Source organism: Gopherus evgoodei, chromosome 1, assembly GCF_007399415.2.
Source record: "Gopherus evgoodei ecotype Sinaloan lineage chromosome 1, rGopEvg1_v1.p, whole genome shotgun sequence".
NCBI classification, from domain to species: domain Eukaryota; kingdom Metazoa; phylum Chordata; order Testudines; family Testudinidae; genus Gopherus; species Gopherus evgoodei.
The window spans coordinates 275,693,152-275,710,241 of NC_044322.1; the positions used below are offsets into that span (position 1 = coordinate 275,693,152).

Sequence of the window (17,090 nt, forward strand, 5' to 3'; positions counted from 1 at the left end):
GAAGAAAATGAGTGATACTGGAAATGGGAGGGGCAAGATTGGGGGCCTGATTTATCATTGCCCTAGGCCTAGTCAGGCTGCTGCAAAGTGACTGTAGGGCAGGTGTAAGCTTCCTCCTGAGGAAAGGGGCCTGTATGCTATGCAAAGAGCCAACTCTGCATGGCCACTGTAGGAGCCCCTGGTGCAGGAGGAGGCATGGCTAGGGTGGAGCCATTGAAACAGGGCTGGGGGCTGCCCTAGCCAATGCAGAGTGTCAAACTGGACCCTGGCAGCCCTAGAATAGGAGTGGCACAAGCCCCTTTCCACTCTCCCTGGGCTGACACCTGCACCGGTGCAGGGATGACTCTGTCCTAAGTGTCTTCCAAAAGTTTGACTAATGCCTCCTCGCCTGTAAAGTGAATAAATGTAATCTACATGCTCCTTGTGTGAATTATATTAATGACACCACCAGCCAGGATGCCTGCAACAGGGATTGACCATGGGAGCTAAAAGTATGGGCCTCTATTGCCTGAACGAAAAGTCCCATCTCTTAGCTTGAAGCCAGTAGCAAAATCATACACATCAATGAGTTCCCACCACTAGAGGGGGACAGACAGCCACGCTGTGTAAGTGAGTGTTACATAAAGAAAACCCCTAAACAGAAATAAGACAGAATATTGATCTCCTCCCTTCACTAAGTCAGATGCTATATTGCTTAGTATGGGGTTCTGTAGGCCTGGAAGACAACTGATCTGCTGCAACTGCATTAATTCTTGGTTGATTCCCAGTCTCTACCACACAAAGAGCCTGAAATTGAGGCAGTGTCAATTCCAGGCTACAGCACTGAGTGGCTGTTGTCTGTGAGGGAGCGATCACTTCCGCCTGCTTAGGGAATCTAGAGAAGCTGAGAGAAGTGAGCTTGTGAGGAATCCCCCCCATCCCCTGAGGTTCCTCCTGCCATTTTTGAGGCAAATGGCTTGTTAAACGATAGTGATCAGCTCCAATTGATCCAGCTGCTGAGGCCGCAGCTACTGAGGCCTGAGCTGCTGGAGCACCTCTCCACAAAGAGAGAGACATGCTATGCTCCCAGGAGTAAGAGGAAAACTCCCAGCTTAACCTAATACAATTTCTGACTGGTTCTCCCCTGAGAGGGAAGGTGTTTGGGGATCACAAAGGGGATAAGTGATGCTGCCTTTGAGGGAAATGGATACATGGTAACTCGCTTTGGATCTTGAGCCATCTCTGTATAATGCTCTCCCTCCACTGAGACACTTCAGACCTCCCCAGCCCCAAAGCATAGATCCCAAGAGAGTTAGGATGCAATTGGCTATTACCCCTGGCTGCGACATATGCACTTGTGATACAACATCCCCATTTGAGGGGGTTAACGTTATGACACTACTTCTAGTTCCAGCAACAATGACTTCAGAGCAGATTTTCTGTGGGAAGCCATCTGTCAGCTGGAGAGCATGCTGTGTCGACTCAGCCACTCCACCCTCAGCTCAGCTCTGCAAAACTCCAGATCCCTGACCCTGCAGACCTATAGTGAGGATTGTGCAATGGAATCTCTGCTCTCCATGTTTGAGAGGATTTTGTGCCACCTTTTCTTTTCTTATACAGCACTTAGCAATGGGTAACATTTGGCCCACAGCTGGGAGAGATGGATGAGAAGCAACTGCAAGGACAGGCTTTAAGTCAGAGATTGCAATGATGACCTCTTCATCTATAACCCAATCCCTTAATTAGCCCTCTGGTGCTAATACCAACGCTTGCTCTCTAGCCATATCTCTAGTCACTGGTGGCTCTAATTTAAAATTTTAGGTGGAGGCAGTGTAAGCCAAATACTGCTGGGAATCTTGGGGGCTGTGTTCCTCTGTGGAAACTTATGAAGTCTAGATGGGAAAATGCATTGGGCATGTTAGAAAGCAATGGGACAATTTCAAGTCTGTATTTTTAATCTTTCTGAGCAGGGTGGTGTCCTAACAGCAGAACCTCCATTGTTTCTGTCACCTTGCCCAGAAATTTACCTATAGTGGTGATAACTAGCCCCCTCCCTCATCCAGAACCATAACCCTCTTGCTTTTTTAGAGTCTCCTCCCTCTCCCTGATCAACAGCTACATGTGGTCAGGAAACAGGGAGAAGGAGAAAAATTGTGACACTTTGGAAATATTCCTTTTTGTTTTTTGTCAGACACGTTTTCGTGAGATTTTCCATCCACTTCTACCAGCAACTCAAGTCAGATTTATCATAGGAGAAAATGTCCCTCTATCTGTTATTGTCCTCTCTTTCCTCCACCATCCCCCCTCTTCTCTGAGTGCTGAGTTAGCGAAGCACTCGAGCATTTGGCCAATTGAAATGCTGGGTTGATTAAGCACTAAGGAGCATTGTGCCAGGCAGAAAGCTGGACTGGCTTGAACAATCATAGCCCTCTCGTTTTGAGGCGAGGTTGCCCCCTCCTCCTGCTGCTGTTGTAATAAAAATGCATGAAATTGCTCAAGACTAATTATTACCTGCACAGACAACTAGCTTCTGCTGTTTGATTTGAGGATGAGGATGCGTGTGTACCTGTGCGGGATGGTACTGTTAATTGAGATTTAAACTGAGACTGAGACTTTTAAAAACCTATCTTATTTTATCCTATTCATATTTACACAATGCACCAATGCTTTGGTTGGTGTGGATCTCATAGCTTCGCTGCAGTGGAAACGGAGATTTCCTATCTCAGACATTGGGGTAGAACAACCTGCGGGACGTTTGGCTTTACAGTCCTGTAGTTTAAGATGTCTGACCCATAATACCTGAATGTGTTTCAAATCATCAAGGTTAGGATGGCAAGAACTTGTTCAGTTATGTCACTCCTCCCCCTCCCATGTGTCAGTACAATCCTAAACAAGTCCTTTTCCTCCTTGATATATACACCCTTTAAATGCTAGCAGATTTATTATTTTCCATCTCTTAGGTGTCACTTAGCCAAGTGATACATTTTTTAGCTCTTTCAATATTTTCTTGGGTCAGGGTCTGTGTACTCTATAGCTAGGGCCCTACCAAATTCATGGTCCATTTTGGTCAATTTCACAGTCATAGGATTTAAAAATCATAAAATTCATGGTTTCAGATATTTACATCTGAAATGTCACAGTATCGTAGCTGTGGGGGTCCCTACCCAAAATGAGTTCATGGGGGGTCATGAAGTTATAATGTGCGTGTGTGGGGGTCATGGTATTGCCACTCATACTTCTGTGCTGCTCTTTCTTTACAGGCTGGCAGCCAGAGAGCAGCTGCTGGCTGGGTGCCCAGCTCTGAAGGCAGCACCACTGCCAGCAGCAGCGGGGAAGTAAGGATGGCAATACCATACTATACCACCCTCACTTCTGCATTGCTGCTGGCAGCAACTCTGCCTTCAGAACTGGGCTCCCAGCCAGCAGCCATGGAGCTTCATGAAGCTGGGGGAGATTCCTGGAGATGGGTCTGACCTGACGTCAGGAGCAGCCCGTGCAGAGGAAGAAGAAGTCCTGTCCCACCCCAGCCCATCCAGGACTAGCACCTGGAGCCCCAGTCATAGTAGGAGCTCCTGGTTGGGGTGCCCTCAACCCTGCCCCTCCCTGACTCCAGACCCATTACTTGGGAGTTAAAGGGGCTTTGGGCTGGCTGTGTGGGTGAGTGGAACAAGTGACCAGGGCCCTGGGTGGTCACCCACTCACCCACCTGTAAGTCCAGCCCTGCCTCCGCAAATATTGATGCCCCCCCATACCATGCCACTCTCACTTCTGTGCTGCAGCTGGTGGCGATGCTGCCTTCAGAACTGGGCTCCCGACCAGCAGCTGCCACTCTCCAGCCACATAACTCTGTGAAATCTGGTCTCCCCTACAATAGCCAGATTTCATGGGGGAGAGCAGATTTCACGGTCCGTGACACATTGTTCACGGCCGTGAATTTGGAAGGGTCCTATCTATGGCTAAGTCCCTCAGTTCTGTGAGTCTTTGGTAGAAATTATGGAAATTCTGTAGCAGCTTTAGATAAATTTCTGAAAAGGAGGATTTTATTGAATTTAATATGAAGATGAATAATACAATCAGTATAGCTCCCTGTGTTGTTTTTATATTAAATTTATTTTAAGATTTATCTCTAGTTTCAGTGTTCAATATGCAATACATTGTCATCTTCAGGTTTCAGAGTTAACAGTTCATTACAATGAAATGTCTCAGAGCTATTTGTTCAGGTTGTCTTCAAACTCAGATGTCACTGCATTAGTTTACATTTGGGTCACGTTTTCATGTTTTTTTTCCCTCATAACCATCAAGGCTAGAAATGTATCTTTTTAAAGAAAGATGAGATTTTTGTGGCAAAGAGTGAATTCTGACTAGTTCCAGCCACAGAATACATGGGACACAAATAAGGACTTTGGTTAATTTTGGTTGTTCTCTGACTTGCTTTCAAGTTGCTATTATTTTTCTGCTTTTTTGAGATGCTCAGAACTGCATGCAGTGTTCTAGGAGTGGTGTTAACACTACTTTTAAAAATGGAGAGAGAATTTGGTGGGATAACTGACCTCACTGTTGTTTAAATATCATAGCTCAGTGGCTCTCAACTACTTTCCAGACTATTGTACCCCTTTCAGGAGTCTGATTTTGTCTTGTGTACCCCCAAGTTTCACCTCACTTAAAAACTACTTTCTTACAAGATCAGACATAAAAATACAAAAGTGTCACAGCCACGCTATTACTGAAAATTTGCTGACTTTCTCATTTTTACCATATAATTATAAACTAAATCAATTGGAAAATAAATATTGTACTTACAGCTCAGTGTATAGTTTATAGAGGGGTATAAACAAGTCATTGTCTGTATGAAATTTTAGTTTATACTGACTTTGCTAATGCTTTTTATGTAGTCTGTTGTAAAACTAGGCAAATATCTAGATGAGTTGATATCTAGATGAGTATTATACCCTGGAAGACTTCTGTGTACCTTGAGGGGTATGCATACTCCTCGTTGCGAACCACTGCCATAGCTTACAGAGGGTTAAGGGACAACACAAGATCAGGTCTGGAAAGTGAACCAAGCAGGTTACGTCTGACTACTGGAATAGGCTTTTCTTTCCAGCATTACTCAGCTATGGAATATTCTGCTAAAGGAGACACAGTGGAAGCAGATAATCAAAAACATTCTTAAGAAAAGAATGGATGGATGATTTAGCTGGGACTTCTGCTGAAAAGCAGCTTTGCCTGCCAGACAGTAGGAGGATGGTTTTGGTAGAGATCTGCTCTTCACTCTATTCTAAATTTGTGTACGTCCTGAGGTAAAGTTTTAGGGCATTTATTGGTTTATTGTGTGCAATGGATTCCCTCCGACCTAGAACACCCGTATATCTCCTGAAGGACCTCTGTTCTAATTCTTCAGGCTTGCTGGGAAGAGGCAAGACCAGTGCTTCATTCTTAAAACTGGCTGTGGATGGTCCAACTTATTGTCACATGAATCTCTGCTCATGTGGTAGAACTCCAGCATTTAATTCTACCATTTTTTAGGGGCTCAATCCTATGCCATTGAAGTCAATGGGAGTTTTACCTTGATTTTAAAGGACATAAGATCAGTCCATACATGAAACTACTTTGGAAATGTTTCCTTCATTCCTTTCCAACATGGATTGGGGAAAAGCAGGGATGTAAAATTACACTGGACCATTGACAAATTTCAAGTCTGATGTATTGTGAACTGCCCTAATGGGAAACACTGTCACTGCGCCATTGGCTAACTGGGATTTGTAAAAAGCTCTTTCTAAAGATCACTTTTTGGGGTTTTAAAATTGATTCATTTTAATTTTTCTTTCATGCAAAGGCCTGAGCATGGTAAGAAAGGCAACCTAATACAGGTGGAGGGATAAGAAAAACACCACCAATAGAAACAGCATTTATTCTGTTCCTGTGATCTCATCTACACTGAACCCATTCATCCTTCTCTTCCAGGATTACTTCTAATATTCCAAACCCCTAAAAGCTTCAAATAGCCACCAACAAAAAGAAAACAAGAACAACCAACATAAAATATTTTCTTTCCCTCCCCCTTGGTATTTGCCCAGCTCTGTTGTTAACAATAATAATCCTTGAACCTTGTTGTAACACAGAGGTTCTTTGGCAAAGGGTCCCCTGTTCTTAGAAAACATCTCTCATTCAGGACCTGACAAACTCACTGCACCAAACACATATCTTACAGGATATTTATCCATGAAGAGTAACATGTACAGCATCTACAGAAAGCTCGTAACTTGTTGAGATTCATAATCCTTGTGAGATGTATGTACAGCTAGTATTTAAGGAATAATTTATTTATATTGAAAGTATACTTTATGAACTCAGAGTAAAAATTAGTCACCAGGTGTAATGTGATGACCCATTCAAGCATGAGGGCATTACCCCTCCCTAGTCAACTGGCAAGGTAATGCAAGGTACGACTGTATACCCTTGCAACATCCCAGAAATCATCAAAGACAATTCCAAATGACCAAAACCACTCAGAGGTTAAATGGAACATTATAGCAGGCAGGAGATTGCCCTGACTATGAATAAAAACAAAAAATTGTTTCAGTATAACAGAGTGTAGGGAAATACCCTCTGTATTCATTCACTGAGGAAAGCCCTTAAGAAGCAGGGGGCTTTCATGAACATTTGGATTCTGGCTCTGCAACAGACTGAACTTTGTGAGGAAAGGTAACTACTGATAAGTGTAGACCCGGGTTCACATTTTTTGATTTGTTTGATGTTGTAACCATTTGCTTCCATCACTTTTTCTCATTTCCAGTTATTTTATTTAAGAAAAAATAAATACGTTACTTTCATTTTATGGTAAGCACTCACAAGTGCTGGGGGTTACAGGAGTGGTGGTTTAAGTTAAAACTGGTAAATTGGAGTACATGGGGTGCAGAGGACCTGAAATTTCTGAGGGCAGCCATGGTCAGGGACTGGATATCACAGGGGAATGATGTGCAAGAACTGGGGGTTTGAGTGCATCTATTGTTACCCTGAAAGGCAAAGTTAGGGCTGGCATAACCCAGAGGAAAGGGTGCTTGGTTGGCTGAAAGGCAGGTGATGCCAGAGAGCTGATATTCAGCTTCCACAAGAAAGCCTCCCTCTTGCAGGAGGCAGGAGATAACAAGGTGGCTCACAGTCCTTGGTGTCCTGAGAACTCTCACACCTGCCCGAAACACAAAGAAAAGAGGTGTATAGCCTATCTGCTCTTTCCCCCCACTCGTTGGACTTGGCCATGAACTTGTTTTTTTATTTTCTTTGACCCCCTTCTTGTTTTTTCTCTCTCTTTTTCATTCTGTTCTAGGATGAGTCATCCATGTTCTTCCAGTTTGGCCCATCAATAGAACAGCAAGCCTCTGTTATGCTCAACATCATGGAAGAATACGATTGGTACATCTTCTCCATTGTCACTACCTACTTCCCTGGCTACCAGGACTTCGTCAACAAGATCCGCAGCACCATTGAGAACAGCTTCGTGGGCTGGGAGCTGGAGGAGGTCCTCTTGCTGGACATGTCCCTGGATGATGGAGACTCAAAGATCCAAAACCAGCTCAAGAAGCTCCAGAGCCCTGTTATACTCCTTTACTGCACCAAGGAAGAGGCCACCTACATCTTTGAGGTGGCCAACTCTGTGGGTCTGACAGGCTATGCTTACACATGGATCGTTCCCAGCCTGGTGGCAGGGGATACAGACACAGTGCCATCTGAGTTCCCCACTGGCCTCATCTCTGTGTCATACGATGAGTGGGACTATGGCCTTCCTGCCAGGGTAAGGGATGGGATAGCCATAATCACCACGGCTGCTTCTGACATGCTGTCTGAACACAGCTTCATCCCTGAGCCCAAGAGCAGCTGTTACAACACCCAGGAGAAACGAATCTACCAGTCCAACATGCTGAACAGGTAAGGGGAATGGGTGCGAAGTGGGGGTTACAAGCAGGCATCTGAAAAACACTTCTGAAGTTTGTGGCATTTAGGAGACCAGTAGGGAGAGCAACCCAAGATTGTATTAATTGGAAGCTGAGCAAATGGAAGGTTTTTAATGGTCTGGCCAGTTCTGAGATGGTTCATGTCCTTTCATGCTGCCACTTCAACAGCTCTTGGTGGTGCTGGTATGAATGTCAATACAGAACAGGAGCCAGAGCACCCAGGAGGTGGATGAACAGTGACTGCATAGTGCAAAAGTCTGTGTGCATGTTTCCAAGGATGAAAGATTCCATGTGTGTGTGACAAGAATGGATCCTATGGTTCTTAACAGTGTCTTTGCATAAAAGAGTATATAACGCATACCCACTCAGAGTCCTGCTCTGTCCCCTTCTAATAATGGCTGGGGAATGCATAAAGGCTGATAAAAACTTGTCTAACAGACTTGGGTCTTCTAGCCCAACCTCTGGATGCTCATGTATTTAGACCCAGAAGGTCCTGGGTTTGACCCCCTCTCCACTGCCAACAATGCACACAGTGGTCCAGGTAATGAGCAATATTTCTATTAGGTATTTATATGGCCCCCATTACTGTAGTTTCTGAGTGCCTCACAATCTTGAATATATTCATCCTACCCATACGCCTATGAGGTAGGGAAGTATTATCCCCATTTACAAATGGGAAGTGCATAGAGAGGGGCTATGTGACTTGCCTCAGGTCACTCAGGATGTCTGTGGTGGAGCAGGGTGTTGAATCTCAGTCTCCTGAATCCCCAGGCTAGTACCCATAGCACTGGATTTCCTTCCTCTTCCCATCTCTGCCCCTCAGAGCGTCAGTATGTTATACCAGTCCAGGGAAGGAAACCTGAATTGAGAAGTGATGCAAAATCCTCATCTGGCTTAATGGATTCTGGAGGGTTGGGTTGTCATGCTCTAATGACTTGCTGCTCGGTCTATGCATATAGACATCCTTGGTCGGGCCTATTGCTGCTGGTGGACAAGGGTGGGAGGAATCCAGCTTACACTCTCCAAAGGGGGTCTCCACAAAGTGCATGCATTTTTGTCATTTGCTTTGATGTAAATATCATGGCACAGTGCAAATACGGTAGGTCTATCAAGTGTTGTCACTGGGTGGTCTGCATGCTCTGATTCATCAGGTACAATTTGTACCAGATGTCAAAGTCTGCGTAGAGCAGGTTTGTAGTGTGTTTCTGGGACAATCAGGGCTTGATTTTTCAGAGGTGATGAACATTTACAGATCTCATTGACTTTAGCTATAGTGTGTGTTTCTGAAAAATCTGGCCCTTACTGACTATGGCAGGTACTTCATTGTAATTGTTTATCAAATTGCATGTCACTTATCCAAAGCCTTTTGGTTCTGCCACAATTCCTAGTTCACACTGGTAAAGAACCGCTTACTGACATCCCTTAAGTCCCTGCATTCGGATCATAATAGGATCAAATGCAAATAGGACAGGAGCCCCCTTGTTCATGTGTAAAGAGGAGTGGAGGGTCTTCTCCAGTTAGTTCAGGTAGAAGGATAAATAAGGAAGTTTCCTTACTGGACAGTATCATTAAATCATAGAAAAACATCAAGAGAGAAAAGATCTCCCTTCGCATGCTGACCACCCCTGCAGCCATCCTCCTCTGTGTCAATATAGGATTGTTTCCTTCACTGCTTTGCCCAGTGCAGGTTTCTATTGCCCAAGTAATGGGATCTTAAGGAAAAAGCCTTCTCTCTGTCTCCCTATTTTTTTAACTATTCTTCCATTTCCTAATTCCCTTTTGTCTGCACACTCCTTGACCATGCTGCCAGTTCACATTGTCTAACTTCCTCTTCTTAATCTCTTCCAGTCTGGCTTCTGCCTGCTCTGCTCCTGTGAAAACTACTTTGACTATGGTCATTAGCAGCCTCCTCCTGAGCTCAGTCTTCCCTATTCTTCTGTATTTCTTCTCTATTCTTCTTCTGAGTGATGCAATAGGGAAAGTTTTAAATCTAATGCATACAAAGTTACCAACCACAGCATTAAGGTAAAGCTTTTTGGTCTACATTTTCAAGTGACTAGTAATTTTCGGTTCCCAGCTGGATTCACCTTAAAGAGGCCTGATTTTCAGAAATTGCTGAGCCCCAGGCTTTGGAAAATCAATTGTCTTTGATATGTATCAAGTTGGACACCCCAAAATGGTGGCAGCTAAAATCACTAGTCACAGATGAAAATGCAGACCTCTTCTTTTGGCCTTCAATGTGCCTAGTGATTTTATCTGCCGCTGTTTTTGTCTAGTATCAGAGGGGTAGCCGTGTTAGTCTGGATCTGTAAAAGCAGAAAAGAATCCTGTGGCACCTTATAGACTAACAGACGTGAGTATTCACCCACAAAAGCTCGTGCTGCAATACGTCTGTTAGTCTATAAGGTGCCACAGGACTCTTTGCTGTTTTTGTCTAGTGTTCTCTTATAGCTAACACATACTCTGCTAATTTTGATATCCCATTCTTCCATTTCTCCCACAATCATCTCCAGACTCTGTTCTATGCATCAATATTTTGGTGCCCTCTTTGAGACACTGTCAAAAAGCCTGATTTTCAGAGGGAGGGTGCAAGCTCAGCCTTTCCTTAAAATTGGGCCCCTTTATAGTGTCTTAAGTTAGGCACCTAAGACCTTGAAGTCACTTTTTAAAATTTTGGCCATAAATATCTGAAGGTACCATATGCCTTGTTGCCTCAACTCAAAAGATATGTGAATGTGCGAAAAAAGGAGGTGAGAGACCTTGTATGCCCCCCAATTCTCACACACTTAGAGCCTGATCCAAAGTACACTGAAGTCAATGGAAGTCCTCCCATTACTTTAATGGGCTTTGGTTCAGGCCTTTACATTTTACTGCCTTCAACCCGACTTACCAGGCACTAAACTTTGAGCACATGCTTAACAGCTTTGTTTAGCTGGGCCCTAAAGTCTATCAACCTGTTCATTTTTCATGGGTACCAGATAGTAAATAAAAATGTATTTTTCTAGTTGCTTTCATCTCAATGGATCCTATAGTAGTTATACACTATATACAATACAATATATAGGAGCAATATATGAATGGATTTAAAAGGTTGGAAATGCTTGGGATTGGACTGCAATTTTCCAGAATACTAACTGCAGGGTGTCAATGGACCCCTACAGTACTACATGAAGCCATCTGCAGCTTGCAGTTACCCCCAATATGCCTAGGCAGAGTCGAGAAATATATATACATGAGCATGATGGGTGGGGGTTATCTACAAACTTTGCATGATCTGCTAATACACCAGGATCAACTGATAGCCATGGAGTTGATATTTCAGAAACTGCTGTCTAAGCCAAAGTAGGTCCCAATTGCTTCAAATCCATAGCTGGGAGGTAACACGATGAAGGAATTTTCCCGTTCTATCCTAGAAAGAATGGCACATCAAGCTAAAGAAAAGTTTAATTTAGTTCATCTTAAGCACTTTATGAGTTAAGGCTATGAATTAGTCATTTCCCAGGGTCTGTGCTTGAATCCTGACCACTGCTAGCCAATCTATTTTTGGGATGTACATGTAGCTCAGGATGCAGCCAAAATCAAATATTCTCTGTTTCTGTTGGCTCCATTAGTAGTCAATAGAATAGGGCAAATAATGGGGAAAAGGTATCTGAACAGTTTAGAGAATTAGAAACAGTATTTTGGTTCATCATGTTCTCTCACCCCCTTTAAGTTCACTGTTGCAAACATTTGTGCAAGCAAAATTTTGTGTGAATGAATGTCCGTATGCAGAGTGCATCAGAAAAAGGATGGGCTCCCATCCGGACTCTTTCTTTCACCTTGTGTGGTGCTAATAGTAGTAGTAGTCTCATGTAGAAACTGTAGTTTCCTGTCTACTTTGAAGCTGATGCTTCTTTGAGGTAGATTAGGGATGTGGGTCTTTGATCCTGATTAGTAGATCATGCAGATTTCTTCCTAAAAATAACTACTGGTAAATAGCTCTACTAGTTAAATAGGGAAATGGCACTCTGAGAAATATTTGTCCCACATATTATAATGGTCATTTTCTACATGTGGGGAGATTTTTCTCCTATAGATCTTTTTGTTCCTCTCTGAGAGGTTGCTCTGGAGATAGCCTCAAATGCTTAGCTTCCTGATGGAGTGTTGGAATGCCACACTGGTGAAAAGAGCTCTTCTATCAGCAAATGAGTGTGGTACACCAAAATGCATAAACATGTCTTGTATGGGTGGTGCAAGTGAATTACGTAGTGGGAACATCAGTCCACCTGGTGAAGTAGCCAACTGTACTACCAACATGTACACAGTCTAAGTTTTGCTTGAAGGGACTGGGCCCAGTGAATTGGTTGATATTTGGATTATGTGATATTTAGATTCAGGGTCCACATATAAACTGAACATTAGGACCTCCAAATCCAAAAATTAAACTTTTTTCCCATTCATTCCTATTAGTGCCCAGGGCCTGTTCAGTTTCTCTCTTAGCATCATGGAGAGGGTATCTGGGCACGGGTCTGGAGATCCAGAGTTGCCAGTATAGGAAGGTTACATCTGATGAGATAAAGCCCTAAATGGGATGGGATCAAGTTATCTGAGAGATCTCCTCTACCCTTCTGCCATAGTACACCAGCTGAGATCACCAGAAGTGAGGAGAGGGAGCTTCCTGAAGGGCATATTCCGTGAAAGACCCTCAGTTTTGGAACTCATTTAGGGTGACCAGATGTCCTGATTTTATAGGGACAGTCCTGATTTTGGGGGCTTTTTTTTATATGGGCTCCTATTACCTCCCACCCCTTGTCCCAATTTTTCACACTTACTATCTGGTCACCCTAAACTCACTCCCCATTTTGTCTGCCAGAGCCAGATTTGTTAACCTTCCAGATATGCTGCAAGCCTATCTATTCTCTCTCTTCTCTAAGGCTGCTGGGAAGGAAGTGGACTAGGGTGGATATATTTATGGGAGTCCTTTGTTTCTTGTGACTTTAATGTATGAGATAGTTGCCCAGGATGGACACGTATAGTTAGATTTTGGAAATGTGAATGAATGAATGAATGAATAAATAAATAACACAGGCATTCTTGAGGCTGGAGCTTGGGGATGAATCATGGGAAAAATATTATTTCTGGGACACATGGTTTCACAAGCAGAAGCTTGTTCTTTTTGTATGGTTGCTTATGATCACTGGGCAGTATACACTGTATTCTTATTATAGAGACTTCCATGAGACATGGGCTGTTTCTACTGACTGGTTGCTGTCAAGGCTGCTTGTGAATGCTGGTCCATTACTACTAGTTTGTTGTTGTAGGGTTACTAATGAATTCTAGACTGATTTGCTTTAATAGTCTCTCATTTAGCACCAGTCTGCACACATCACTTTTCATTTTAATAAAGAGAGTACTGAAGCATTTGCTTTGGAATGAAACCCAAACATGGGATTACACTGACTGTGCAAAGAGATGTAACAAAAAGAGGGAAAAGGCAGATTCAATTTCCCACCCTCTAAAAACATTTGGTAAACCGGATTGGTGTGTGTGGGGTGTACCTTTGATACCTCTCCATGTGGGTGACATGAACTCTTGTCTCTGGAACCTCCCAAGCCAAGTAGTTCAGAAATTTATTGGGAACCTAAGTAAACAGTTTGGAAATTCTGTCTGAAACAACTCAAACTGAACTCAATTCTTGTAGAGTCATATTTCCCTATTGGCAATTAGGAACAGGTTGGGGATGGTTGGTTGGATGCAGATCTTAAGAATCAGTGATCAGAGGAAGTACTTGAAATAAGCATGTACTCATGAATTTCTTCACTGGATAAGAATATAGACAGTTGGGATCCAGATGTCTCTCCCTTAGAGTATAATAGAGTTAGTGACCTGTGTCCTTTGGGATCTTGTTTCAGCCCTGTTCTCTGGAAGCAGAGAACTAGTCGTAACCTTCCTGGACCAGCCAGTTTGATTCAGCACCCCGGAGAGCTCTTGTGGTAGAAGGATTTATGGCAGATGCCCTGAATTGACTGGAATTCGTTCTCATTGCTAGAGACTGCATTGTGGCTAAGTGTAGGCAGGACAGTAACAGTTGGATGTTTCTTGAGGGTACTGACAGTGCTCAAAATGTGTGTGTGGGGGGGTTGGGTTAGAAAGGGATCAGAGACTTTTTCACAATAAATAAAAATAAAATAAAGTAAAATAAAATAAAACAAAACTCTAGCTGTGTCGCTGAGAGGAGCACTTCAGCACTGCCTTTTAAAGTTGCTTCTCCCAGATTATGATAGACCCACTGGTTCCTGACATGTATATCATGCCACTTGTGGTGAAATGGAGGGCATCACATTCACACCATTTATTCCCTTAGACTTTTGTGGCTAAAAACACTGAGCCAAATTAATATTTGGTGGAAATTCCTGGAAGTCAGTTAATTTACACTAGGGTTGAATTTGGCCCATTCATTCTCAAATGGTTGGAGGGATACCCACAGCTAGGAGAGACCACTCATTTAGTCAGTTCTTATTGGAGGTATCACTTTTCTTTTTAACCCAGTCTTGGATACACCAAATGATATTTGCCCCCTTCCCCACTCTGATTGTGGTGTTTTCCTATACACATCACCATGTTGGCTTTACTCAGGGCTTCTCTTATATAGCCCCTATGGTGCTCTCCTGTGTAACTATACATGTTGGATTGCCAGCCCTGGGGGGACTAGGGTCCCTATGTATATAACATACACACCCTGGCATGGTGCTCTCCTTTTTAGCCTGCCCTCCAATCCCTACCCCCTGACACAGAGTTCTCCTGCATCCCCCCTCTTACCCCATCTTCCAAAATTAGAAAAGATACTCTGTGCCAGATTCAACCCAGAAACAATCACTTCCTTTAATTTTAATGGGAGTCATGCCAGCTTGTCCCAGGGCTGAATTTGATCCTATGTCTTTCAGGAGTTCAGAGCAGGGGTCTGGGGTGGAGGCTGGAGGAGGAGTTGAGATGAAGAGGACGTGTCTGGGACTTCTTGTTTTGTGGGGCTAGATTGCGAACCCCTTGTTCACAAATGTGCATGCTTACTCACACAAACAGTCCCATTGAAGTCAGTGAGGCTACACACATGAATAACTGCTCACTGATTGCATGGAGGGTTACACAGTCTAGTCCTTAGATAGCAGAACTGCTCACCATGGGGGGAGGGGTGACTGAGGATGGGTCACATGGAGGCACTGAGCTTTGGACTTCATCCTTAGCCACTGGAATGAAGAAGGCACTTGGGGATGTGATGTTTAAATCAGAGGTAAAGGGAGATTTTGGGGGAAAGGGAGGGTGCTGGAGCATGATTATCACTTGACCTCTTAAAGCCTCTGAGCCGGGATCTCATTAGCAATTCATTATGTTCCTAGCAGTTGGCAAGTCCGACTGCCCTCAGGCTCGCACCAGATTCCTGTGCCATGCTGGCTGGTTGCACGTGGAGTGACTGCTGTTGACAGATTAGAGATCTCTGCTGTTGAAATCTGTTCACTCCTGTCGTGTTTCCAGCAGCAGCCGTAGCAGCCAGCTGGGGGCTGCCCAGTGCCTTCCATGTCACTCATGGGCTCTCTCCATTTCTTTGTCATTGTCTCCCCCTGTCCTCTCATGCTCGCACTCTCTTTCTGTCTCTATAGAGCCTTGGGAAATGGTTTGCTTCCTTCCTTTTGATTTTATTTTCCCTGTACTTAACTGTACGGGTTTCCTTTGCCCCTGCCTTGCTTGTCTGTTTCTCAGAGGGAGTTCACTTCTGGTCAAAGGTGCTGGATTAGCAGCCATGGGACCTAAAGTCCCCTTTTTATGCACAGAGCAGGTGCAGCATGGGAGAAAATCATTCCGATGGATGGTCAGAGCAGAGTTGGCTTCTACAGCCCTCTGTCCCATCACCGAGGCGTATCCTTCCTGCCCCATCTCAGGCCCTGCATTTGGATGGTTGCTAGGTTACGTTTTCAGGTTTTGAAGGATTCTGAAGAATGCTCTATAATGGTACCAAACACACATGCAAAGCCACAGCATCCCATCCCTCTCCCAACAAAGCCACCACTGGCCTGACTTAAAAGCATCACTGCAGAATGATCTGCCACAAGCTACTTTCCTCCCTGTCTCCTGTTATGCTGTCTAGGGGAGCCATGTGAAGTTTTTTCCATTAAAGTGTGTTAGGGCAGCCCTGGGGGCTGAAGCCCTCTATTTGCTCTCAGGAAGTGTACAGCCTGGGCAGCAAAAGTACAAGCTTTCTGCCCATCTACCGCTTTTAGCAATGTGCCTTAACTCTGCACTGGAGGGATTATCGCTGGGGGAGGGAGGAGGACTTCAGTGTGTCTGTACCGTTCAGTTCTTGGTCTTTCTGCTAACACTGCTTGAAAGAGAAGAAAATACTATCAATTGTGATATTGGGGTTTGTGCTGTGGATATCTCTCCATTCAGAACCAGACTGAGACCCACTCAAGTCATTTCCCATAAACTACCCAGGAGGGAATGAATTTTGGTTTCTACCAACAGTAGCCAGATTAGTAAAATTTCCATTTCCCATTTCCAGCCCCCTGAGCCATCCAGTGCTCCAGAATCAAGTCCTTTTAGTGCTAATATCCTGGAACTTTAACATTGGCGGTAAGGTGGGAAACACCTCCTTTCCTTCAGTTGAGTGACTTCCTGATTATTATTTTATCATATTTGGGCTCTATGCATCAGGTACCTACAAATAACTGATTAGCTATTTACAGGCTTATAATTAGATTCATTAAAGAACATATGCACTTTCTGGTTTTTTAAATTGATATATTTTTTCCCCTAGACTTAATGTTCTTACTATCTTTCAAGTTTTAAAAATAGGAACTGCTGGGTTGCCATGGCTCCCCGTGCAACTCTGAAGCAGCTTTCCCTTCCCTTTGATGCAGTTTCACTTCAAAATGTGGTTTGACAAGACACCAGTTCAGTGCGTCCCCTAGTGGCTCAGTCCTGAGGGGAGGCTCTGATAATATTCATGATCATTAAAAGATCCTGTGGTACTTCTTGCAAAGAGTTGAGGTGTTAACCCTGATGTGTCCTGGCCAAATTTTCATTTGATTAATGATATTGTGCCATTCTAAATTCTCCCCTGCAGGTTCAGTTGGGATACATCATTCTTTTCCAGTTCCTATCCTGCACACTTGTGTAATGTTGCTG

The 17,090-nt window shown here is 43.8% G+C and overlaps 1 protein-coding gene across 1 annotated transcript in view; it reads left to right on the top strand.

The window, feature by feature from the left end:
* Positions 1-17,090, top strand: part of GRIN2B (glutamate ionotropic receptor NMDA type subunit 2B) — a 306,554-nt gene that overhangs the window by 130,488 nt on the left and 158,976 nt on the right. Inside the window, exon 4 of the mRNA XM_030548129.1 lies at positions 7,307-7,905. Within this exon, the coding sequence (XP_030403989.1) occupies positions 7,307-7,905 (599 nt within the window). The remainder of the gene's footprint in view (positions 1-7,306; positions 7,906-17,090) is intronic.